This window comes from Amblyraja radiata, chromosome 5 (genome assembly GCF_010909765.2).
Source record: "Amblyraja radiata isolate CabotCenter1 chromosome 5, sAmbRad1.1.pri, whole genome shotgun sequence".
Lineage (NCBI taxonomy): Eukaryota > Metazoa > Chordata > Chondrichthyes > Rajiformes > Rajidae > Amblyraja > Amblyraja radiata.
The window spans coordinates 20542040-20567863 of record NC_045960.1 but is presented as its reverse complement, the minus strand read 5'-3'; the positions used below and the strand labels follow the sequence as shown (position 1 = coordinate 20567863).

General features: G+C 46.7%; 1 protein-coding gene and 1 long non-coding RNA gene across 4 annotated transcripts in view; one reads left to right on the top strand and one right to left on the bottom strand.

Moving 5' to 3' along the window:
• elovl5 (ELOVL fatty acid elongase 5) overlaps positions 1-25824 on the top strand; it is a 95076-nt gene that overhangs the window by 61687 nt on the left and 7565 nt on the right. For 2 of the 3 annotated variants that reach the window (XM_033020691.1, XM_033020692.1), the window contains exons 3-5: positions 15273-15460; positions 17630-17707; positions 22082-22253. In XM_033020691.1, the coding sequence (XP_032876582.1) occupies positions 15273-15460; positions 17630-17707; positions 22082-22253 (438 nt within the window). Of the gene's footprint in view, positions 1-6597; positions 6604-15272; positions 15461-17629; positions 17708-22081; positions 22254-25824 lie in introns of those variants that run through there. The other variant, XM_033020693.1, reaches the window with a different exon arrangement.
• Positions 8657-25604, bottom strand: LOC116973050. The gene is made up of 3 exons (XR_004411986.1): positions 25594-25604; positions 13127-13131; positions 8657-8810 (listed from the first exon to the last, which is right to left on the bottom strand). It is a non-coding gene; the product is annotated as an uncharacterized LOC116973050 (long non-coding RNA).

Here is a 25824-nt window from a genome sequence, read left to right as displayed (position 1 = left end):
GCGGACTCGGTGGGCCGAAGGGCTTGTTTCTGCACTATCTCTAAACTAAACCTGTTTGTGAGAAAAGAAATGTAATTGTGCGTTTGCACTTCGCACATGTGACAACAAAACACCATCGAACCATCGAACCCTGCTTCCTTCTTAAACAATGCGCTGATGAAATGTTTGAGAGGTTGTTACATAGGCCCCAGACCTTAGATGTCTGGTAGCGGAAGGACCCTAGACCGTGGTCCTCCCCCACTGAACCCTTGTGGTGGCCACACCGAGCTTCAGTACATCTCCCATTCCGTACCCCTTCACACGGCGGCTGTTCGCTAGAGGGTGTCTCCTCACCCTGGAAGACCAACAAGTGTCAGGCAGAACAAAGTGGACTTTAACCAATCTTCTAGCAAAAGGATATCTCTCATTTCCCTCTCCCCTATCTCTCAGTCTGAAGAAGGTTCTTGACCCGAATCGTCACCTATTCATTTTCTCCAGTCCTGCTGAGTTACTCCAGCTTTTTGTGTCTATCTTCAGTTTAAACCAGCATCTGCAGTTCCTTCCGACACTACTTTGCAAGAGTTCTCCACCTCTTGAAGAAAGGTTAATTGGTTTTGGTAAAAAGTGTAAATTGTGTAAGATAGTGTCAGTGTGCAGGGACTGCAGGTTGGTGCGAACTTGCTGGGCCGAAGGGCCTGTTTCCGCGCTGTATCACTAAACTAAAAGATAGTTTCCCCGTAGCATTCACCACCTCTACATCTCAGTGGAGTAATGAAGTGTGAAGCATTAACTGACACTAGGTGCCCTTTTGTGTAACCTGGCATCTGCCGTTCCTATGTTTCTGCTTCTTGCAGTAGTTGATGTTTATCTTAGAGTGAGCCCCTGGGAACAGTATTGGGTCTTGTGTTTCGCAGTTGATCGAGATGAAACTCGACACAACAACCTATTCCAGACCTACTTGGCAAACGGAAATGTCCTAACAGGAGTTATTTAATCTAAAGTGTGGCTGCTGTCTTTCTGTGAGGTAAATAGCAAAGGTCTTTGCTCACAACCTTTATCTTCAGTTTCTCTCCTTGAATCTTGTTGTCCAGAGTAGAGGAATTGAGAATCAGAGGACATAGGTTTAAGGTGGGGGGAAGATTTCATGGGAACCTTAAGGCTAACTATTTTACACAAAGGGTGGTGGGTGTTTGAAACGAGATAGTTGAGGCTGGTAGTACCGCAACGTTTAAGAAACATTTAGACAAGTACAACATTTAGATGAGGTAGGTTTGAAGGGATATGGGCCAAATGCAGGCAGGTCGGACATGTTGGTCAGTGTGGTCAAGATGGGCCGAAGGGTCTGTTTTCACACAATATGACTGTATGACTATGAATCAGAATGCAGGCTGCTGACAGTGATGATATCCTCACGTATGAAATGCGGCAGGGAAAATGATGCCTGCATTGGTGTGTATTGCGTCAGTAAGTGCATGGTGCAATTTCCCATTAAGCGGGACCTCAACAGGAAATACTTCAAGAATAGCCGTCATCTATACAGACGACAATGTGTGTGGGTGTTTTTATCACACATAATGTGTGTGGGTGTTAAAGCAGTAAGTTCTCGTTTAATCTTTCTATTTTATTTCGAAGTCTCATGACAAGACCACATGAGGCCTTTGAAGCTCTAGGGTTTCATGCAGTAAACTAATCTGCATGTGAACACACTACACAGATAAACCATAAATGGTAGAAAAGACATAGGCCATTAACACATGATGATAACTTTACATACATGTACATCACCCTTAATTGCACCACAGTCCCATTAGCCTCGGAGTTACAGACAGACAGCTCATGTAACATTGTCCAGAATTCTATCTGCAATCCAGACATGTTAAGCGGTTTATTATAAACTTCCGAAAGTGCGTTCATCTGAGCCTCCTGCTGTTGCAAGAATGTGATCAAGAGGAACATCCATTCTATTGGCTGCTGACGTGCCAGCAGCCCTGGTGGAGTGTGACGAGAAATTATCTGTATTCACTCCCTCTTTCAACAGCGTACACTCTATCCATCTTGAAATAGTCTGCACCGACACTCTCCTGTGAGACTTTTTTATAACTATGAATAAAGCTTTTCCTTCATCTCGTAGGTTCTTAGTAACCTCAATGTACCTTTTCACATAATAAACACCCACAATCTCCGATCTGGTGGGTATGTTGCCAGCTCCAACTTGTACCCAATCGTGCCTGCTCTGCTTTATGAGTTAATTCACATAAACTGCTAACTTCTTGTCAGATATGACTGAGTGATCCAGACGGAGATTGTGTAAAGACTGTGCTCTTCGTGCTGAAATAAGTGTCATAAGCATGACTAACTTAAGAGTAACTGCTCCAATGTTAGGGATGCAGCTGATGATAATCTGCATATACATTTATACTGATTGCACATTCACACTACTTTGTATCTAGGCTTTAGAGGGTTCATATTAAAGACACCTTCCAAAACATTGTTACCAGTGGGTGAGAGCCAATCATTTGTTGTCCCACTCCAAGCACTAGATACGATGACAAGCACTGCGAACAGTGTTCATTGTGCTATAACTTAGTCACTTCTCATTAAACCAAACTGAAAGAAACCCCCAAACTTCTGCTACTTCTGCTTTAATGTAGCTCATGTGTGTCTCTTCACAAAACTTTCCACCTCTTTCATGTAGGTAGCACACTGCTTTCTTGTGCCATCTCGCCAAGCTGTAGTGAGCACGTCAACTGTCCTGCTGGATAGTCCTATAAGCTCGAAGGGTCTCTTTAAATCCTGCAAATTAATAAATCAATACGATCATGCAGTGGATGTGGTGCACGAGTGACAGGTTGAACTAACCACTGTTTGTGTTTGTGAGCAAATATAGGAGCTTCTTTCAGCAGACCTTTTTACAATGGAAACCATGGTTGAGACGGCCAATTTGGCACGACTACAATTCATGTTGCCTCGTCTTGAATTAGCTTATGGAGGCATCTTCCGATAAGGCAGAATGAGGAATTTCTTGACCTGGTGTCTGCTTCAATGCTGTACCTACATGGCAGATGACACCCATATTTTCCACATATACCGTGCCCAAATGAACTTTGCTAGTGCATCATGTTTGAGACCTACAGCTCCCATATGGTTAACATACGCTACTGCTGTCAGCCTCATACATCTATCAGAATGTCCCATACTCAAGTTTAGGCCAAGAAGCTTCTCACGATCCAGGCTTCTATAATGAATGGCCCCATAGCTGGGAAGGCAACTACCAGCTTGCATATCACCCTTGCAACCTGTCGTATTGTAGAATTCTCATTCTTAAGTAAGCCTATGCAAGCATCTCCAAAATTCTGTTTCTTATCTGTAGGTAGGGTCACAGACCTATCTGAAGAGTTTATGAAAAAGCTTAGATATGCGATCGTTTTTGTCGGCTCAAGCCTGGGCTTTCCTGGATGAATAACAAATCCTAGATCTTCTAGGATTGTCTAGCATGCTAAAACAGCTACCTCTGTGTCATATCTCGTCTTTCCTACGATGAGTGTGTCATCTATCTCCTGTGACTCATGTATTGGTACCGGAAAGAATACATCTTTGAGATCGATTGAGGCCAAAAAGCAATCCTCAATGATCAGCAGTTTTGTTGAATGAAAACCCATTCTAAAATGGTTATATTCCAAGCACATTTTCAAACTAGCCAAATCAAGAATGATTCAGTATGCTCCATCTTCCCTAGACCTAGTGAAGATATTGGAAATATATTCATCTTGTTCATGGACAATCTCCTCAATCAAATCCTATTTTGTAATTTCACCACCTCTACTCGGATAGCTATATATTCCTCTTTAGACCATTTGCACGGGAATTTGGTCTTTTCTTGCCATGGAGGAAACCGGTCAGACAGAAGGTCAGATTTATAGCCATAAATGGCTAGTAAAATGAAAGGGCCAGTGGCTATCTTTTCCCGCTTACTTTTGAACTGCCTCAATATACCTCCGACTTGAATATCCTCCGTACAGTTCGTGCAGCTGAAGGAGTAATACTCACCTACCTCAACGTGATTAGGTGGTTGATTGATACTGCTGATACTCATTCTTGTTCTGTCCATTCCCTCTGACTCTGACATCGTGGCCTGCGGGGGTTGAGACTGAGTGTGTGGCACGCGCTGTCTCCACGGTGAGTACTGTGAACCTGCGCCAAAAAAGGCCTCTGGCTCTGTGTTAGTTGTGTAGGCCTGGTGCCCCAACCAGCCTCAGTATAGCGGTTTCAGCCACTAACTTGGTTGGGATGATATCCTTACACAGCAGTGCTAAGGCGTCTTGCTGCACTTCAGAACGTTGTGTTCCATCCACCGACCTCGCAAACACCGAAATCCCTCTTGTGAGAGCTCTCCGAACCCGCTGGAGTTTTAAATCTTAAGATTTTGTTTAGCCAATCAACGTGTCCCAGATGGTGATGTTGACCTTCAGTACATCGCGAGTCTGGCAGTTATCAGGATGAACATACTTTCCAGCATTCTCCAGCTAAAGTTAAAGTCCAGTAAAGTCCGATTAAAGATAGTTTGAGGGTCCCCAATGAGGTGACAGTAGCTCAGGACCGCTCTCTAGTTGTTTGTAGAATGGTTCAGTTGCCAGATAACAGCTGGGAAGAAACTGTCCCTGAATCTGGAGATGTGCGTTTTCACACTTCTATACCTTTTGCCTGATGGGAGAGGGGAGAAGAGGGAGTGACTGGGGTGAGACTCATCCTTGATTATGCTGCTGGCCTTGCAGAGGCAGCGTGAGGTGAGAAGGGTGCATGGGAATCAATGGGATATTTTTAAGGCAGAGATTGATAGATTCTCAATTAGTACGGGTGTCAGGGGTTTTGGGTGGAAGGCAGGAGAATGGGGTTGAGAGGGAAAGATATATCAGCCATGATTGAATGGCGGAATAGACTAGATGGACCGAATGGCCTAATTCTGCTCCTATCACATGAACGGGGGAACTGGGATCCATGCCACGAAAAATCTGTTTTTGCAGCAAGTTATTGAAAATAACCTGTGGCAATTTTCAAGTAAGGCAAGTGATTTAAGAATAAAGTCTTCCTTCTCGATGTACCCAAAGCCACAGGTTCATGCGGGTCCTGTAAGCGCACGGATTGAGTTCTGCCCACAGTGAGTGTAAGTTAGTGGGTGTGATTGACGAGTCTACCACAGCTGAATATGACTCTTTGGCCAAGCACTGATGAGAAGCAGAGAGCACCCAACTACAGTGCAAACTGGGAACAACCTTGCCCATGATATGAATAAACTCTGTGGTGTATGGGACAGGGAGGGGGGAAATGCCAATCATTCCTACACCTCCATGAGTGAATGAACAAAATCTTATTGTCACAGTGAAATTAGTTATTTTACATACCATACACAAAGTATGCAAAGAGTTGCCAAATGGTGCACTGGTAGAGTTTCTGCCTCACAGCGCCAGAGACCTGGGTTCGATCCAGTCTGTACAGAGTTTGTATGATCTCCCCGTGACACAATTTGGTTTTCTCCAGTTTCCTCCCACACTCCAAAGATGTACAGGTTTGTAGGGTAAATGGCTTGGTAAAATTGTAAATGATCCCTAGTGTGTGTAGGGATGGTGTTAGTGTGCAGGGATCGCTGGTCAGCTTCGGTGGGCCCGTTTCCGCGTAGTATCTCTAAACTAAACTAAATTAAGTAGAGGGTGCTGACAAAGTTATAACGTGTTCAATGTAGTCCCCAATTATCCCTCTTTGCTCTCGGTGCCCCCCCCCAAGCCGGGTCCTTCTTTGTTTTCACACTAACTTGCAGAGTTCCTCTAGTACTGTGTTTTTGCCAAAGGACCAGGAACTTGAATTTGGTGGTTAAACTGAATTTGAGTTCAGGTTTCCACAAGCACTGATCAGCTCGTTGGATCCTTTTGAAAGAACTGGTATGGAGAAGAATGATTATCTAATTGGATGGTGCCAGAACAACAATCTTGCTCTTAACGTTAGTAACACTGGGGAATTTATTTTTTAGCTTCAGGAGGGGAAAGGTGAGGATTAATGAAACTGACCACCTACAGGATGACTGAGAAGAGAGTCAAAAGCTTCTGGCTTTTCCATCCTGACTACGGGTATTTTAATTTTAGAGATACAGCGCGGAAACAGGCCCTTCAGCCCAACGAGTCTGCACCGACTAGCGATCCCCGCACATCAACACTATCCTACACACACTTGGGGCAATTTTGCACCTAACCAATTAACCTACATACCTGTACGTCTTTGGAGTGTGGGAGGAAACCAAAGATCTCAGAGGAAACCCACGCAGTCACGGGGAGAACATACCAACTCTGTACAGACAGTACCCGCAGTCGGGATCGAACAAGGCTCTCCGGCACTGTAAGGCAACAACTCTACCGCTGCGCCACCGTGCAGCCCGTACTGGGTACTGCCTGTACGGAGTTTGTACGTTCTCCCTGTGACCATGTGGGTTTTCTCTGGGTGTTCCTCCCACACTCCAAAACGTACAGGTTTGTAGGTTAATTGGCTTTGATAAAGATTGTAAATTGTCCCTAGTGTATAGGATAGTGTTAGTGTACAGGGTGATTAATGGTCGGCATGGACACGGTGGGCCGATGGGTCTGTTTCCGCGCTGTATCTCTAAAGTAAACAGTCTAATCATGGTTGGGAAGAAGCTGTTCCTGAACCAGGAGATCACAGAAATGTTCCTGAAGAACAACATTCTGAGTTTGTAAAGTTTGTAAAATCAAGAAAGATTCCTGATGGTGACGCCCCAACTTTATGCTTCAGCTGTGAGATGCAACGTGAAGAAAGCAGACTTTATTCTATGTGACAGTGGGATGTGTGATTGGAGGGTGGGCCTTTGTTCTGTGCGTGTGCACAGTGTTTGAGCTACCGTGACAAAGCAAAACAAGGCGATGAGGACTGTTCGGTGACGCCTCGACTCATGACTCTGGCGTGCAACTCTTGAATGCACAGGGGTATGTGGAAAGCACCATGTTACACAGAGCCTGAAGGGGCAGAGCACTGGAGCGCGGAAACACTGCTTCCGCCAACTGGGGAACACGGAACCTGCCGCACTGGTCGAGCTGCTGCCTGACTCATAGTTATAGAGTCATTCTGCGTAGAAACAGGCTCTTCGGCCCAACTTGCCCACACCCGCCAACATGTCCCATCTACGCTAGTCCCACCTACCTGCGTTTGGCCCATATCCCTTGATACCTGTCCTATCCACGTACCCGTCTAAATGTGTCTTAATTGCCCACATAGTCCCTGCCTAAACCACCTCCTCTGGCAGCATGTTTCATACACCCACCACCCTCTGTACGAAAAGGTTACAACTCAGGTTCTTGATCATTTTATCCCCCCTCACCTTAAACCTATGTCCTCTGGTTCTCGATTCCCCAACTCTGGGCAAGAGACTGTGCGTCTACCTGATCTGTTCCTCTCATGATCTCTACCTGATCTATTCCTCTCATGATCCCCAGGTTGGATCTTGACCTCGGGTGCTGCCCATGTGGAGTTTGCACGTTCTTCCTGTAACTCTGTATGTTTCCTCTGGGTGTTCTGGTTTCCTCCTACTTGGAAAACAACATGTTCACATAAAAACACAAGATAATAGGAGAAGGAATGGGCCACTCAGCCCCTCAAACCTATCCCATCATTTTTTATGATCATGGCTGATCTGCCCCAGACCTCAACTCCTCTAGTTGACCACAGCCCTCAATAACCTGATCTTATCCATCTCTATCTCAAAGACCCAGTAGATCTCAGCATCCCTCTGGAACTGTTGCCTGGATAATGGACAACAGTAAGGACAAAGGCAAGTGCTGAGTTTAGTTGAGGATGTTGCCAGGACTCGTGGGCGTAAGTTGTAGGGAGAGATTGAGCAGGCTGGGACTTTATTCCTTGGAGTACAGGAGGATGAGGGGTGATCTTATAGTGGTCTATAAAATCATGAGAGGAATAGATGGGGTAAATGCACAGAGTCTCTGGCCCAGAGTAGGGAATCCTGAACCAGAGGACATAAGTTTAAGATTATGGGGGAAAAAAATTAATGGAATGAGCTGGTGGAGGAGGCCGTTGAGGTAGGGACTACTGCAAGGTTTAATAAACATTTAGACAGGCACATGGATAGGACAGGTTGAGAGAGATATGGTCCAAGTGCAGGCAGCTGGGACTAGTGTAGATGGAGCATGTTGGTCGGTGTGGGCATGTTGGGCCAAAGGGCCTGTTTCCACACTGTATGACTCTATGACTCCATCCATCCACAACTTGAGTAATTATCCATTGTCCACTCTATAGTCTTAGCAGTCCTAGTAATCTTCAGGAGGATAAATTCCCTGGTCGCTGTAAACACCTGCAAGCCCCTTTGAACAGGTCCCCTGCGTGGGAAAGAGCCGTGGTGCTTTGAGGGGGTGGTTTACCATCTACTGCTTCACCACCGGTTTTCCAGCATCTGGTGGTCCGGCACCTCCTCTAATTACTAGAGCGCACTTGAAACCTCCCCCCCCCGCTGAAAATGTGGCACCTAGGCCGGGTGAGGCAGCCAATCCCGACCTCATCAGGACTGCCGTGGCCGATCGGCAGGTCGAATTTGCCCCCTGTGGCCGGGGCTCTGGAACTCCGACAGATCCATTGCAATAGCTAACTTCCATGGCCGACATTGCGGGCCAGTATCTCGGCTCCTCGGCAGCCCAGGTGGACCCTTCCTGTACCGTTGGACTCCTCTCGGAGACCGTGACCTCTGTTGGTCTGGCAAAACGGACAATCAAGAAAGGCTCTGGAACCAAGGGCGCCGGAAAATCGGCGGTGGACCCGTATCACTGTTTCTGCTCTTTGGCAGATGCCTGGCTTTACCTTGCACTAAATGTTATTCCCTTATCAGGTATCTGCACACTGTAAATGGCCCGGTTGTAATCATGTCTTGTCTTTCCACTGACTGGTTAGCACGCAACACAAGCTTTTCACTGTACCTCGGTACACGTGACAATATACTAAACTGTAAAGTGTAAACTGTAATGTCGATTGCCCTTTGCAAGGGCTGTGTTTGCAGACGTCAGCACACAGAAAGCTTGAAGAACAAATAAATAGACTTCCTAAATTCAACCTCCACTCATTCGTATGATAAGATAACACCGTCGCCATGGTGATTTCACCCGTACCATTGAGCGTGCATGGCAGCAGGTCATGTACAGGTGGAGCATTCAAAATGCAAGCATTTAACGCTAACTCCAATGCCGCTAGCAAATTTAGATTAGTTTAGGGAAGGGACTTGAGAATGCTATTGCAGGATTCACAAAAGTCAAATCAGTAGTAAAGAAGGCAAATGCAATGCCAGCATTTATTTTGAGAGGACTAGAATATAAAAACAGGGATGTAATGCTGAGGTTCTGTCAGGCACGGGTCAGACCGCATTAGGAGTACTGTGAACAGTTTTGGGCAGCATATCTGAGGAAGGATGTGCTGGCTCTGGAGAGGGTCCAGAGGAGGTTGACAAGAATTATACCAGGAGTGATTGGGTTAACATACGATGAGTGTTTGACGGCACTGGGCCTGTACTCGCTGGAGCTTAGAAGGATGAGGGGGAGACCTCATTGAAACTTACCGAATATTGAAAGGCCTGGATAGAGTGAATGTGGAGTCTAGGACCAGGGGCCACAGCCTAAAAAAAGAGAAGTACCTTTAGAAAGGAGATGAGGAAGAATTTGTTTAGTCAGAGGGAAGTGAATCTGTGGAATCCATTGCCACAGACAGCTGTGGAGGCCAAGATAATGGATATTTTTAGAGCAGAGATTGACAGGTACTTGATTATTACAGGTGTCAGGGAAAAGGCAGGAGAATGAAGTTGAGAGGGAAAGATTGAACAGCCATGATTGAATGGCAGAGTAGACGTGACGTGCTGAATGGCCTAATTCTGCTCGAACCTACTAACTTATAGACAATAGGTGCAGGAATAGGCCATTCGACCCTTCGAGCCAGCACCACCATTCAATGTGATCATGGCTGATCATCCACAATCAGTACCCCGTTCCTGCCCTCTCCCCATATCCCCTGACTCCGCTATTTTTAAGAGCCCTATCTAGCTCTCTCTTGAAAGTATCCAGAGAACCGGCCTCCACCGCCCTCTGAGGCAGAGAATTCCACAGATTCACAACTCTCTGTGTGAAAAAGTGTTTCTTCATCTCCGTTCTAAATGGCTTACCCCTTATTCTTAAACTGTGATCCCTGGTTCTGGACTCCCACAACATCAGGAATATGTTTCCTTCCTCTAGCGTGTCCAAACCTTTAATAATCTTATATGTTTCAATAAGATCCCCTCTCATCCTTCTAAACTCCAGAGTATACTAGCCCAGCCGCTCCATTTTCTCAGCATGTGACAGTCCCGCCATCCCGGGAATTAACCTTGTAAATTTACGCTGCACTCCCTCAATAGCACGAATGTCCTTCCGCAAATTTGGAGACCAAAACTGCACACAATACTCCAGGTGTGGTCTCACTAGGGCCCTGTACAACTGCAGAAGGACCTCTTTGCTCCTATACTCAACTCCTCTTGTTATGAAGGCCAACATGCCATTTGCTTTCTTCATTGCCTGCTGTACCTGCATACTTACTTTCATTGACTGATGAACAAGGACTTCCAGATGCCGTTGTACCTCCCCTTTTCCCAGCTTGACACCATTTAGATAGTAATAGTTTTCAAGATTAGTTTATTGTGACGTGTACCGAGGTACAGTAAAAAGATTTTGGTGTGTGCTCTCCAGTGTGGTAACCAGTCAAAGACACTGCATAATTACAATCGAGCCTTTCGCAGTGTAAAGATACACGATTGAGGGAATAACGTTAAGTGCAAGATAAAGTCTGATTGAAGATAGTCCCAGGGTCTCTGATGAGATAGATAGTTGCTCAGGACCCCTCTTTGGTGTTGATGGGATGGTTCAGTTGTCTGATAACAGCTGGGAGGAAACTGTCCCTGAATCTGGAGGTGTGTGAGAGTAGTCTGAAGTTAGCGTGTAGCATCGCGAGCCGCGTCTGTAATGTGATGGCAGGCTTGGCTCGCTTGCCGTGGAACCGGGAACCCGCCCGGGTGAGGGAAGCCACGGAGGAGGCGGTGGTGGACGCTGGGCAGAGGGTCGATAAAAGGAACTGGTGGTTCCTTACCCTCCGCGCCCTCGATCGGCTGCGGGAGGCACCCCCCAGGCGGGTAACAAGGGCTGAAGAGGGCCGTGCGAGGAGAGGACAACTGTTCACGAGACGACCAGAATGGAGGTGACGCCTGCAACGGGCCTTTGTGGCCAGTTGGTTAACAGGACCTAGTGGTCTTACACTTATACCGAGCCAATTAACCTACAACCTGTACGTGTTTGGAATGTGGGAGGAAATCAATGATCTCGGGGAAAACCCACGCGGTTACGGGGAGAACGTACAAACTCCCTACAGACAGCACCCATAGTCAGGATCGAACCTGGGTCTCTGGTGCTGCAAACACTGTAAGGCAGCAACTCTACCGCTGCACCACTGTGCTGCTCCTGTTGTTGTTGTTGTTGTTGTTGTTGTTGTTGTTGTTGCTGTTGTTGTTGTTGTTGTAATTGAACATTATGGTTTAATAAAATTAAATAAAGGGAAAAGGTAGGAGAACAGAAATTGTCTGTGTGGAGTTTGCACGTTCTTCCTGTGACTGCGTGGGTTTCCTCTGGGTGTCCAGTTTCCTCCCACATCCCAAAGTTGTTCGGGTTTGCAGGATAATTGGCCCTCTGTAAATTGTCACTAGCGAGTGTAAGGAGTGGATGTGAAAGTGGGATCACATAGAACTAGTGTGAACAGGTGATTGATGGTGGGCGTGGACCTGGTGGGCCGAAGGGCCTGTTTCCGCGCTACAGCTCTAAACTAAACTAAACATATGGGCTGTAGTCAACTTGCCCACGAATAAGGATGCAAAGTGGTGGATGATAAGCTGAAAAGAGACAGTTAGTCTTGCAAATAATTTATTTATCCCTCTCTCTTCCTTCCTGTCTCTCTCTACCCCCACACTCTCTCCCTCCCCTCTTTCTGTTTCTTTCTCCACTCTCTTTTCTTTTTCTTTCTCTCTCTCTCTCCTCTCCCTCTACTTCACCCTCTCCCTCTCTCTTCCTACTCTCTCTCTACTCTCTCTCTCTCTCTCTCTCTCTCTCTCTCTCTCTCTCTCTCTCTCTCGCTCTCGCTCTCTCGCTCTCTCTCTCTCTCTCTCCCTCTCTCTCTCCCTCTCGAGTGCAGTCCGTGAACAACCTGTTGCCTAGCTGTGCTTTGAAGTGCATTCAACCATGGCTGTTTACGTAATGCCGGAGAATTAAAGCTTATTCAGTGTGTAGCTTAGATAATGACAATTTTTAAGTCCATCAAGAACATAATGCAAAAAGCAATTTCAGAAATGTTATTTAATTCAAGATGCTTTTGTTCACCATGTACCGTATTCTGATGCAATCAGCGTTTATTTTGAACTCTATATTAACTTGATTTGTATATTTTCTGCATGGTCTCACAATCCTTGAATGCATTGCAACTTATTTACATATGTCCAGATGCATCCTGCAAAATGTTTCAGAATCAACTAATAGTTCGAGCTCTATGCCTAGAATGCGCCTGTTGTATTCATTGTGTTTTTGTAGATTTTGAAATAAATGCAGCAAACATCATTCAATTCCAGACGGCTTGAAGTAGCTTTTTCAGTGCAAGGTGCTACATCAAACCAAATACTCTCAAAGTGAATTTATAGAATAGTACAAAGAGCAGGGATTAACGGGTCCCTTTCAGAATGGCAGGCAGTGACTAGTGGGGTACCGCAAGGCTCGGTGCTGGGACCGCAGCTATTTACAATATACATCAATGATTTGGATGAAGGGATTCAAAGTAACATTAGCAAATTTGCAGATGATACAAAGCTGGGTGGCAGTGTGAACTGTGAGAGGAGGATGCTATGAGAATGCTGGGTGACTTGGACAGGTTGGGGGAGTGGGCAGATGCGTGGCAGATTAAGTTTAATGCGGATAAATGTAAGGTTATCCACGTTGGTAGCAAAAACAGGAAGGCAGATTATTATCTAAATGGCGTCAAGTTGGGAAAAGTTCAAGTTCAAGTTTATTGTCATGTGTCCCTGATAGGACACTGAAACTCTTGCTTTGCTTCAGCACACAGAACATAATAGGCATTGACTACAAAACACATGAATAAATAAACTGATAAAGTGCAAAAGGACAGATAATGGGTTATTAATGATCAGAGTTTTGTCCGAGCCAGGTTTAATAGCCTGATGGCTGTGGGGAAGTAGCTATTCCTGAACCTGGTCGTTGCAGTCTTCAGGCTCCTGTACCTTCTACCTGAAGGTAGCAGGGAGATGAGTGTGTGGCCAGGATGGTGTGGGTCTTTGATGATACTGCCAGCCTTTTTGAGGCAGGGACTTTGATAAATCCTCTCGATGGGTGGGCGGCACGACTCACGTCGCAGCGGCCTCTGCAGTCCGTCTGTCTTTTTATTATTTTTTGTCTCGTTTGAATGTAGTTTTTATTTATTTTTTAACTGGGTATGTGTGTGGGTGGCGGGGGGTGTGGGGGGGAAACTTTTAAAATCTTTTCCCTGTAAGGAGAACCCGACCTTTTCTCTGTCGGGTCTCCGTTGTCGCTGGGGCTTAGCACCGTGGTGCGGCCTCCAACCGGAACGACCTGGGGCTCCAGTCGCGGAGCTGTGGACTTACCCACCATCGCGGAGCTGGCCGAGTTCAGAGCGGGTGGAGCTGTGGTGGCGCGCTGCTGCGGCCCGACCCAGGAGATTCGGAGGCTTACCGCAGGTCTGGTGGACGGTGACACCGGGAGCCCGCGGGTCCCTGCTGGGAGACCGCTTTTCGAGGCTTCCGCAACGGCGACTTCTCCCGCCTGAGTTGCGCGGTTGAGGATGACCTGGAGCGGGGCCTTACATCATCGCCCGGCGCGGCTTTGAATGGCTGCGGGACTTGTTAGCGCATGTCGGGGGCTCCAACACCAAGACCCGGAGCGTGGCCTTACATCACCCGGCGCGGCTTTAATGGCCGCGGGACACTTACCATCGCCCGCCGGGGGCTTTGACTCTGACATCGGGAGGAGAATGGGGAGTGCAGGGGAGAGATAAGACTTTGCCTTCCATCACAGTGAGGAGGAGATTCACTGTGATGGATGTCTGTGTAAATTGTGTTGTGTCTTGGTTCTTTTTCTTGTGTGTATGACTGCAGAAACCAAATTTCGTTTGAACCTCAATGAGGTTCAAATGACAACAAATAAATTGTATTGTGTTGTATTGTATTGTATGGAAGGAAGGTCAGAGCCGATGATGGACTGGGCAGTGTTTACTACTTTTTGTAGTCTCTTCCTCTCCAGGGCACTCAAGTTGTCGAACCGAGCCACGATGCAACCGGTCAGCATGCTCTCTACTGTGCACCTGTAGAAGTTAGAGAGAGTCCTCCTTGACAAACCGATTCTTCGTAATCTTCTCAGGAAAGGGGAAGTACAACGGGATCTGGGGGTCCTTGTACATCAGTCTATGAAAGTAAACATGCAGGTACATCAGGCAGTGAAGAAAGCGAATGGCATGTTGGCCTTTATAACAAGAGGAATCGAATATACCTGTAGTAGCAAAGAGGTCCTTCTGCAGTTGTACAGAAGCCTAGTGAGACCACACCTGGAGTATTGTGTGCAGTTTTGGTTCCCTAATTTGAGGAAGGACATTCTTGCTATTGAGGGAGTGCAGCGTAGGTTTACAAGGTTAATTCCCGGGATGGCGGGACTGTCATATGCTGAGAGAATGGAGCGGCTGGGCTTGTACACTCTGGAGTTTAGAAGGATGAGATGGGATCTCATTGAAACATATAAGATTGTTAAGGCCTTGGACACACTAGAGGCAGGACACATGTTCAGAACCAGGGGCCACAGTTTAAGAATAAGGAGTAAGCCATTTAGAATGGAGACGAGGAAACACTTTTTCTCACAGAGAGTGGTGAGTCTGTGGAATTCTCTGTCTCAGAGGGTGGTGGAGCAGATTCTCTTGAAAGAGCGAGCTAGATAGGGCTCTTAAAAATAGTGGAGTCAGGGGATATGGGGAGAAAGCAGGAACGGGGTACTGATTGGGGATGATCAGCCATGATCATATTGAATGGCGGTGCTGGCTCAAAGGGCCAAATGGCCTACTCCTGCACCTATTGTCTATTGTCTATTGTTTTTTGTCTAGTGAATTTACAGTAGACTCTGCTTTAAGTGCTGTTGTCACCTTTGTTTTTCTCGTTGCAGATCCCAGAGTTGAGGGTTTTTTCCTGCTCGATACCTACCCCCCTACATTTCTACTCAGCCTCCTGTACCTCTTTGTGGTTTGGGTTGGACCCAAGTACATGCAGAATAAGCCGCCCTTAACCTCCAGGGGAATCCTCGTGGTCTATAACATTGGATTAACTCTCCTGTCTTTATACATGTTCTGTGAGGTGAGAAGTTTGAACGTTTTGGTCATTGTTAATAATTGAGTCTTTTCTTTCCCCACTGAATGTATCGCCGAGAAGTTTGTTGTCATGATTTAGTGCAGTTAAAGCTTCGGCCCACTGCGACCACGCTGACCATTGATCGCTCGTTCACAAATACACTCCATACACGCTACGGGAAATTTACAGAGGGCCAATTAACCTACTAGCCCGAGCATCTTTGGGATGTGAGAGGAAACCGGAGCACCCGGAGAAAACTCTCGCAGTCACAGGGAGAACGTTCGAACTCCACACAGACAGCACCCGAGATCGGGATCGGGCGGGGGTCTCCGGCGCTGTGGGGAAGTAAGGGGAGAGAGAGTGTGTAGCCTATTTAATATTAATACCTGGTCATAATGTGGCTTCTAAACAGATGATTGAAACTTAGTCTAGAGAGGAATACTAAGAGACATTTTCTTAGTTTAGTTTAGAGATACAGCGCAGAAACACCAGGTCCACGCGACCACAAATCGCGCACATTAACGCTATCCTACACACACTAGGGACAATTTTACATTTACCAAGCCAATTAACCTACAAACCTGCACGTATTTGGAGTGTGGGAGGAAACTAAAGATCTCGGAGAAAACCCACGCAGGTTACGGGGAGAATGTACAAACTCCGTACAGACAGCACCCGTAGTGAGGATCGAAGCACTGTAAGGCAGCAACTCTACCGCTGCGCCACTGTGCAGCCCTTTAGTTTAGAGATACGGCAGGGAAACAGACCCTTTGGCCCACCGAGTCCGCACCAAAAAGTGATCAATCTCTAACACTAGCACCATCCTACACACACTAGGGATCATTTACAATTTTACCAAGTCAATTAGCCTACATTGTCTTTGGAGTGTGGGAAGAAACAGGAGCACCCGGAGAAAATCCACGCGGCCACGGGGAGAACTTACCAGCTCAGCTCAGGCGGCACCTGTAGTCAGGATTGAACCCTGGTCTCTGGCGCTGTAAGGCAGCAACTGTATTACTGCACCACCGTGCCACCCTGGAAGGTTGGTTCAAGCAAGCATGTCCCAAGTGTATAAAACCCCCTTGTGTTTATACATTGCGTGTCATGTCTCAGGATAGTGTCTTGAGGCTTATGCAATGAGTCACTTTGAAGAGCATTGAATGTAACTGCATATTTAGTCATTTTACAAACAGCAATATAAGTGACTAAACTTAAAGAAACGCTGCTGCTGAAAATCTGAAGTAAAAACAGAAACATAGAAACATAGAAAATAGGTGCAGGAGTAGGCCATTCGGCCCTTCTAGCCTGCACCGCCATTCAATATGATCATGGCTGATCATCCAACTGCTGTTCAGGCCACATATCGGGAAAGAGAAGTAGAGTTAAGGGCCTGTCCCACTTTCCCGAGTCCTCTGCCGAGTTGAAAGGACCTTTAAAAAAAAAATCAAGATTTTTCTGATCTACGAACTCCTCCTCCAGACTATCTTTTTACTCGTGGACTTTTTTGACATGTTGGAAAAAACGTCCCGACTTACCTGATGCCCCGAGTACCTACAGCTGGCATAACGAGCCGCTAGGATATATCTACAGACTCCTGCGGCCTCCTGCGGACTCGTTACGGACATTCTCCGAGTTTGAATCAAGGGGAAAACTCGGGAGAATTTGTGAGTTACTCGGGAAAGTGGAACAGGCCCTTAAATATTATTTAAAAAGGCAAAGGTCTTTGACCTTCCACTTCTCTTTCCACAGAGGCTGCCTGAGGCACTGACAAGTGTTTCCAGCATCTCCAGCTTTTATTTAGAGGGTGACACTGTGGTGGCACAGCGGCAGACTTTCCGCCTCACAGCGGCAGAGATCCGGGTTTGATCCTGTCTACGGGTGGTGTCTGTACAGAGTTTGCACGTTCTCCCTGTGTGGGTCTCCTCCGAGTGCTCTGGTTTCCTCCCACATCCCAAAGACATGCAAGTTTGTAAGATTAATCGGCCCTCTGTAAATTGTCCCCAGTGTGTAGGGAGTGGATGTGAAAGTGGGATAACATAGAACGAGAGTGAACAGGTGATCGAGAGTGGACTCGCTGGGCCGAAGATCCTGCATCTGTAAAAACGAAAGAAAAGCTTTGTTATTCTTTGAGCTAAACTTTCAGTGACCACAAACTCTGTCTGTTTGTTCCCTCAGCTGGTGCGAGGTGTTTGGGACGGTGGATACAGTATCTTCTGTCAGGATACCCATAACGGTGGCGATGCTGACCTCAAGGTAAACTTACCCCTGTGCTCTGTGTGAGTGGAATTGATCTCAGGAACGGTGACCTCAGTAGATCCACAAGCTGATACAAAGATGGCTGCCATTTCTTTTTAATTACTCTTTATGATTTTAAACAACTTCTCTGAATATTGTTTGTAAGGAAGAAGCCAAGTGTATTTGTATTTCTATTTATTCTCCTACTGTTGTACAGTAAAATAACTAGGCAAACCTGTGTGGCACAGTGACACAGTGGTAGTTGCAGCCTTACAGCGCCAGTGTCCCGGGTTCGATCCTGACTACGGGTGCTGGTTGTGCGGAGTTTGTACGTTCACCCTTTGACCGAGTGGGTTTTCTCCAGGTGCTCCTGTTTCCTCACACACTCCAAAGAAGTGAAGGTTTGTAGGTTAATTGGCTTCTTGGAGGTTTACGAGAATGACCCCAGGAATGATTAGGTTAATATATGATGACCTTTTCACGGCACTGGGCCCTGGAGTTTAGAAGAATGAGGGGACCCTCATTGAAACTCACCGAATAGTGAAAGGCCTGGATAGAATGGATGTGGAGAGGATGTTTCCAGTAATGGGTGTGTCTAGGACCAGAGGGCACAGCCTCGGAATAAAAGGGTGTAACTTCAGAAAGGAGATGAGTAGCAATTTCTTTCGTTAGGGTGGTGAATCTGTGGAATTCATTGCCATAGAAGGCTGTGGAAGCCACCAATGGGTTTTTTAATGGCGGAAATTGACAGATTCCTGATTAGTATGGGTGTCAGGGGTTATGGGAGAAGGCAGGAGAATGAGGTTGAGAGGGAAAGATAGATCAGCCATGATTGAATGGTGGAGTAGACTTGATGGGTCAAATGGCCTAATTCGCTAGGGGCGCCGAATTGAAGGCGCCTCTGCCTACAGTCTGTACGATTTTTTTCCATCTTTTTTAATTTTAGTTTGTCTAACCAGTTTGTTTTGGGGATACTTTAGTTTTTCTATGTGGGGGAGGTGGGTAGGGTAAGGGGGAAACCGCTTCCCAGTCGCTTCCTGACTATATCTCCGAGTGGCGACCTCACCCCCCCCTCCTCGCGGCCTACCACTGGATCGGAGCGGCCTTTCCTACCGGAGACCGGGGACCGGACCAGCGGCGGCGCTGCGCTGGATTCATCGCGAAGTGGGTGATACTTACCTGGATCGCCGTTTGAAGTTCCGGAGCGTTGGGCCTGCACGTCGACATCGCGGGGCTGTGGTTCGTGGAGCTCCCAGCGCGGGCGGCGCTGACCGACATCGCGGAGTCTCTGGGGCCCTTTGCCGAGGGCCGTCAACGTGAATCTCCGCCCGGCGCGGCCTGGGGACGTCAGGAGACGTGGACTCCGGTGGGAGGCGGCGGCCGTTTTGGAGGTCCAAGCCGCTGAGGTTGGCCTCCCGTTCCGATGTCGGAGTTCCAACATCCCGGCGAGCGGGCCTGAGGAGGGCTCCGGAGGCCCTGTCCACGGGTGAACATCAGGAACATTAGAGGAAGATGACTGACTTTGGTGCCTTCCCTCACAGTGGGAAACTTTGATTCTGCTGTGTGGGGATGTTTTGTGTTGGACTCTAGTAAAGGGACAAAGTCAATCCCCAGCAAGAGGCCGCCAGCTCCACGATGTTAGGCCACCGTGCAGACAGAGATACGTTACTGAAAAAAATCACATCTCCGTCGAGGTAAGAGATTTTAAAAAAAGTTTCCCCCAACCCTCCCCCCCCACCCCCCACATAAAACAAGCTAAAGAACACTAAAATATACATTTAACACATACTATAAAACAACAAAGAAAGCAGGGACAGGCAGACTGTTGGCGAGGCGGCCATTGCTGGCGCCACCCGGTGGAAATGTTGCAGTTGTACAAGACGTTGGTGAGACCGCATTTAGCATATTGTGTTCAGTTCTGGGCACCATGTTATAGGAAAGATATTGTCAAGCTTGAAAGGGTTCAGAAAAGATTTACGAGGATGTTGCCAGGACTAGAGTGTGAGCTATAGGGAGAGGTTGAGTAGGCTGGGTCTCTATTCCATGGAGCGCAGGAGGATAAGGGATGATCTTATAGAGCTGTACAAAATCATGAGAGGAATAGATTAAGTAGATGCACGGAGTCTCTTGTCCCAGAGTAAGGAAATCGAGGACCAGAGGACATAGGTTCAAGGTGAAGGGGAAAAGATTTAATAGGAATCTGAGGGGTGACTTTTTCACACAAAGGGTGGTGGGTGCATGGAACAAGCTGCCAAAAGAGGTAGTTGAGGCTGGGACTATCCCATCGTTTAAGAAACAGTTAGACAGGTACATGGATAGGACAGGTTTGGAGGGATATGGACCAAGTGCAGGCAAGTGGGACTCGTGTAGCTGAGACATTGTTGGCCAGTGTGGGCAAGTGGAGCCGAAGGGCCCGTTTCCACACTGTATCACTCTATGACTCTAGTGTGTAGGATGAAACTGATGTATGGGTGATCTTTGGTCCGTGTGGGGTTGGTGGGCTGAAGAGCCTGTTTGCACACTGTATCTCTAAACTAGATGTTATTACATAGAATTTTGTGCATCTGGCACCAGAAGGCCTCATGATATGCTAACTCTGGTCCAGGACTTGATCTGTTTAAAAGATATTTGGAAGTCAAAATCAAGGAAGGGCTTGGTGGAACTTATATTCTGTATTAGTTACATTTCTTTGATTTACTTTTTAACCTATTAAATTCAACAGCTTGATGTTATTAAAACTGTCCATTAAGAAAATTAAGCATATTTAATGGTGATCTCTTTTGATTCAGAATATCATTTATAATATTACCATCGGAAATACTGTCAGTATTTCAGTGATTAAATTAAATCTTTAGTTTGACATTATTTTAGTGTTAGTTTAGACATATAGCGCGGAAACAGGCCCTTCGGCCCACCGAGTCTGCACCGACCAGCGATCCCCGCTCATTAACACTATCCTACACACACTAGGGACAATTTACATACACCAAGCCAATTTACCTATATACCTACACGTCTTTGGAGTGTGGGAGATCTTGGAGAAAATCTTGGAGAAAACCCGAAGATCTTGGAGAAAACCCATGCGGTCACAGGGACTACAAACTCCGTACAGACAGCACCCATAGTGGGAATCGAACCCGGGTCTCCGGTGCTGCAATTGCTGTAAGGCAGCAACTCCACAGCCGCCCATTAAGTGCCACAAAAATTAATCTTGGCTTTGCTGTTACATTAGACACGTGCTGTTAACGGGACAATCCTGGCAAGATTTAGCATGCTTTAGTTTAGTTTAGTTTAGAGATACAGCGTGGAAACAGGCCCTTCGGCCCACCGAGTGCTCGCTGACGAGCGATTACCCTATATACTGCCACTATCCTACACAATAGGGCCAATTTTCAATTTTACCGAAGCCAATTTACTGGAGCACCCGGAGAAAACCCAGGCAGGTCACAGGGAGAACGTACAAACTCCATACAGACAGCACCCATAGTCAGGATTGAACCTGGGCCTCTGGAGCTGTGAGGCAGCAACTCTATTGTTGAGCCACCGTGCAGCCCGTAAATCCACTGGGTAGATTTGCATAAGAATATGAAAGGTCTGAATTGGAATGGTTAGAAATCCATTTTTCCTTAGTTTAATTTATTATTGTTTATTATTATAATCACGTGGACTGAGGTACAGTGAAAAGCTTTTTTTATTGTGTGCTATCCAGTCAGCGAAAAGACTATCTATGATTACAATCAAGCCACCCACCGTGTGCAGATACAGGATAAAGGGAATAATGTTTAGTGCAAGATAAACTTCGGTAAAGTCTGATTAAAAATAGCCTGAGGGACTCCAATGAGGTAGATGGGAGGTCAGGACCACTCTCGAGTTGGTGACGCAGGATGGTTCAGTTGCCATATAACAGCTGGGAAGAAACTGTCCCTGAATCTGGAGTTGTGCGTTTTCATACTTCTGTACCTTTTGCCCAATGGGAGAGGAGAAGAGGGAGTGACCGGGGTGAGACTCGTCCTTGATTATGCTTTCTGTTTCATTTTGATTCTTTTTTTCTTATTTTGATGATGCATTTTTTGGGGGTTTGTTTTGTCATTCAGGCCAGAGATTTTATGGTTGATCTCAACTCACGATGTCAATGACTGTTAAAATGAGCCAAGTAGTTTGGCGGAGTGGCAGTATATATTTTGTGTTTGCAATGGACTAGCAGCGTGGCCTTTACCAGGTGGCGGCAAGATTAGCTATGTGTCCCCTGATGTTTTGCAGTCTTCCTCGGCAAATGTTCTGCGCTCAGACAGCTGATGGAGCCGTGTGCTTATCGAACTCGTGTGTGCTATAAAGGAGGAGATGGTGTTTATGGTGATCAACATTTGAGCGTTCTCCCCTCTTTTTCCACAGATTATCCGTATCCTATGGTGGTACTACTTCTCCAAAGTCATAGAGTTCATGGACACATTATTCTTCATTTTACGAAAGAACTACCATCAGATCACAATTCTGCATGTCTATCACCACGCCACCATGTTCAACATCTGGTGGTTTGTCATGAACTGGGTGCCCTGTGGACACTGTAAGACAAATTACCATCTTTTTCTCTTTTTAGCTGCTTTTATTTTATCTTTCAAAGGGCAACTAAACCCATGTAAAGGGATTTTCTAATCTTAATGTAGCACCTTCGGGAGGGATGGTGCCCCTGTCCCACTTAGGAAACTGAACGGAATCCTCTGGAGACTTTGTGCCCCACCCAAGGTTTCCGTGCGGTTCCCGGAGGTTCCCGGAGGTTTTTGTCAGTCTCCCTACCTGCTTCCACTACCTGCAACCTCCGGCAACCACCTGCAACCTCTGGGAACCGCATGGAAACCTTGGGTGGGGCGCAAAGTCTCCAGATGTTTCCGTTCAGGTTTCCTAAGTGGGACAGGGGCATTACAGCGCCAGAGACCAGGGTTCGATCCTGACTATGGGTGCTGTCTGTACGCAGTTTGTACGTTCTCCCCGTGACCGCGTGCGTTTTCTCTCAGTTCTCCGGTTTCCTCCCACACTCTAAAAACGTGCAGGTTTGTAGGTTAATTGGCTACGGTAAAGATTGTAAATTGTCCCTAGTGTGTAGAATAATGCTAGTGTATGGGATGATCGCTGGTCGGCCCGGTCTCGGTGGGCTGAAGGGCCTGTTTCCGCGATCTTTCTCTAAACAAAACTAAACTAAACTAAACTAAATTGGATGGGCTAATTCTGTTCCTAGAACTTATTAACATGGGTAAACTGACCAGCATCTGTCTGCTCCTGTTGACTACCTGCATTGGTCGACACTGCATACCCACGTTACCATAAGCCCCGGCAAATGTCCATACCTCATGCAGAATCCTCAGTCCATCCTATGTTGTAGATACCCCCATACCAGAGTTCATACTCGGTTTCATCCACCGCTACCCAGCGTAAGTACTCCCACCTCCTCCTCTTGTACGGGCAGTTTGAGTTTAGTTTATTGTCACGTGTACAGAGGTACACTGAAAAGCTTTTGTTGCGTGCTATCCCATCAGCGAAGATACAACACAATTACACTCGAGCCGTCCACAGTTTACAGTTACATGATAAAGGGAATAACGTTTAGTGCAAGATAGAGTCCGATCACAGTTAGTCCAGCTGTCTGGTGAAGCAAGCTTCCAGTCACCAGAGTGTATAAACAAGGAACTGCAGATGCTCTTTTTTTCAAGGAAAGCCACAAAGGGCTGGAGTAACTCAGCGAGTCAGACAGTGTCCCTGGAGAACATGGATAGGTGATGTTTCAGGTCGGGATTGTTCTTCCAACCGAAGGCAGAGGGTAAGCCAGAGCGAAAAAGGGTCCCGACCCAAAACATCACCCGTCCATGTTAGGGTTTTGGAGTCATACAGTGTGGAAACAGGCCCTTCGGCCCTACAAGCCCATGCCGAGCAACATATCCCACCTACTCTAGTCCCACCCGCATGTGCTTGGCCCCTATCCCTCTAAACCTGTCTTATACATGTACCCATCTAAATGTTTCTTAAATGTCGCAATAGTCCCTACCTCAACTACCTCCTCCGGCAGCTCCTTCCAAACACCCACCAAGGCCACATATCCATGTTCTCCAGGGGTGCCTGACTTGTTGAGTTACTCCAGCCTTTTCTTGTCTCAGAGGTTCTCTGGCGATTCTTACTTGTACAATATGCCCACCCACTCGAATTCTTGCAGGGAAATGGCCTCTGGGCTAAACATCCACTTGTATTGCAAAGCACCAGGCGGTAAGTGTGCTTGGTAACACTATCCTGCAAATGGAAGCCACTCAGGTCAAGGGTGTTGCTGTTGGGGGGGGGGGGTGATGGAAACAACAGGTAAAGAATGGATCGACTGGGACAAGGTTCACCAGGTTAATTCCGGCTAGATGCAGGAAAAATGTTCCCCATGTTGGAGGAGTCCAGAACCAGGGGTCATAGTTTAAGAATAAGGCGTAGGCCATTTAGGACTGAGATGGGGAAAAACATTTTCACCCAGAGAATTGTGAATCTGTGGAATTCTCTGTCACAAAAAGCAATGGAGGCCAGTTTATTGGATGTTTTCTAGAAAGAGTTAGATATAGCTCTTTGGGCTAATGGAATCAAGGGATATGGGGAGGAAGCAGGAACGGGGTACTGATTTTGGATGATCAGCCGGAGGGTCCCGGAGGTTTTTGTCAGTCTCCCTACCTGCTTCCACTACCTGCAACCTCCGGCAACCACCTGCAACCTCCGGGAACCGCACGGAAACCTTGGGTGGGGCGCAAAGTCTCCAGAGGTTTCCGTTCAGGTTTCCTAAGTGGGACAGGGGCATTAAAATGTGCAGGGATCGCTTGTAGTCACGGACTCGGTGGGCCAAAGGGCCTGTTTCCATGCCGTTTGTCTTAGCTAAAGTATACTAAATTGATAGTTGCTAATTCATGCAGTTGCCACATAGATGATCCAATGCAGTTGCCACATAGATGATCCAAGTTGAACCAAATTTATATCTAGTGCTGGAAAATCAGTTGGTGACTGGCCCCTGTCATTCAGCAAAGACCAAATCTTCAAGAACCCAAAGTACATTCTACAATATTCAGGCTTCATTATGTTTTGCACAATCTTATAACATTTATTCGGGCGACAGATGGCCCACTGGGCTAAGTGTTCGGCTGGCGACCGGAAGGTAGCCGGTTCGAATCCCGCTTGGAGTGCATACTGTCCTTGGGCAAGACACTTCACCCACCTTTGCCTGTGTGTGAATGTGTGTGAGTGATTGGTGGTGGTCGGAGGGGCCGTAGGCGCAGATTAGCAGCCACGCTTCCGTCAGTCTGCCCCAGGGCAGCTGTGGCTACAGAAGTAGCTCACCACCACCGAGTGTGACTGAGGAGTGAATGAATAATGCGATGTAAAGCGCCTTGAGTATTCTAGAAAGGCGCTATATAAATCCCATCCATTATTATTATTATTTATATTCAATATTAAATGTAGCTGTGCAACTGTTTTTAATCACGGTGCCAGTTAATCAATTGCTAACCTATTTAAAATGAAACGCAATGGGACTCTATAAGTGAAGGGGCTGCACGTGGGCACAGCAGTAGAGTTGCTGCCTCACCGCGCCAGAGACCCGGGTTCGATCCTGACTACGCGTGCTGTCTGTACGGAATTCTTACATTTTCCCTGTGACCGCGTGGGTTTTTTCCAGATGCTCCGGTTTCGTCCCACACTCCAAAGACGTGCAGGTTTGTAGGTTGATTATCATTGGTAAGTTGTAAAATTGCCCCTCGTGTCCAGACAACCTCCAAATAAGCTCTGAACTACTTAGACTCGGGGGCATTGGTTTTGGCTTTGCACTGATATTGTTTGTTTGTTCTGTAGGTGTGTGTGCATGCGCATGTATGTGTATTTATGTGTGCATATACACACACTGAACTTTTTTTTCTTGTTTATTTATTTTTCTCGTTTTCTAATTTTTCTCTTTTTTCTCCTTTATTTTCTCGTATATATATTGTTTACAGAATACTATGTTTACATATTCTGTTGTGCTGCTGCAAGTAAGAATTTCATTGTTCTATCTGGGACATATGACAATAAAACACTCTTGCCTTTTAGTTTGCATCAATGTGCTTTGCAATCTAGGCCTCAGCCGTGTT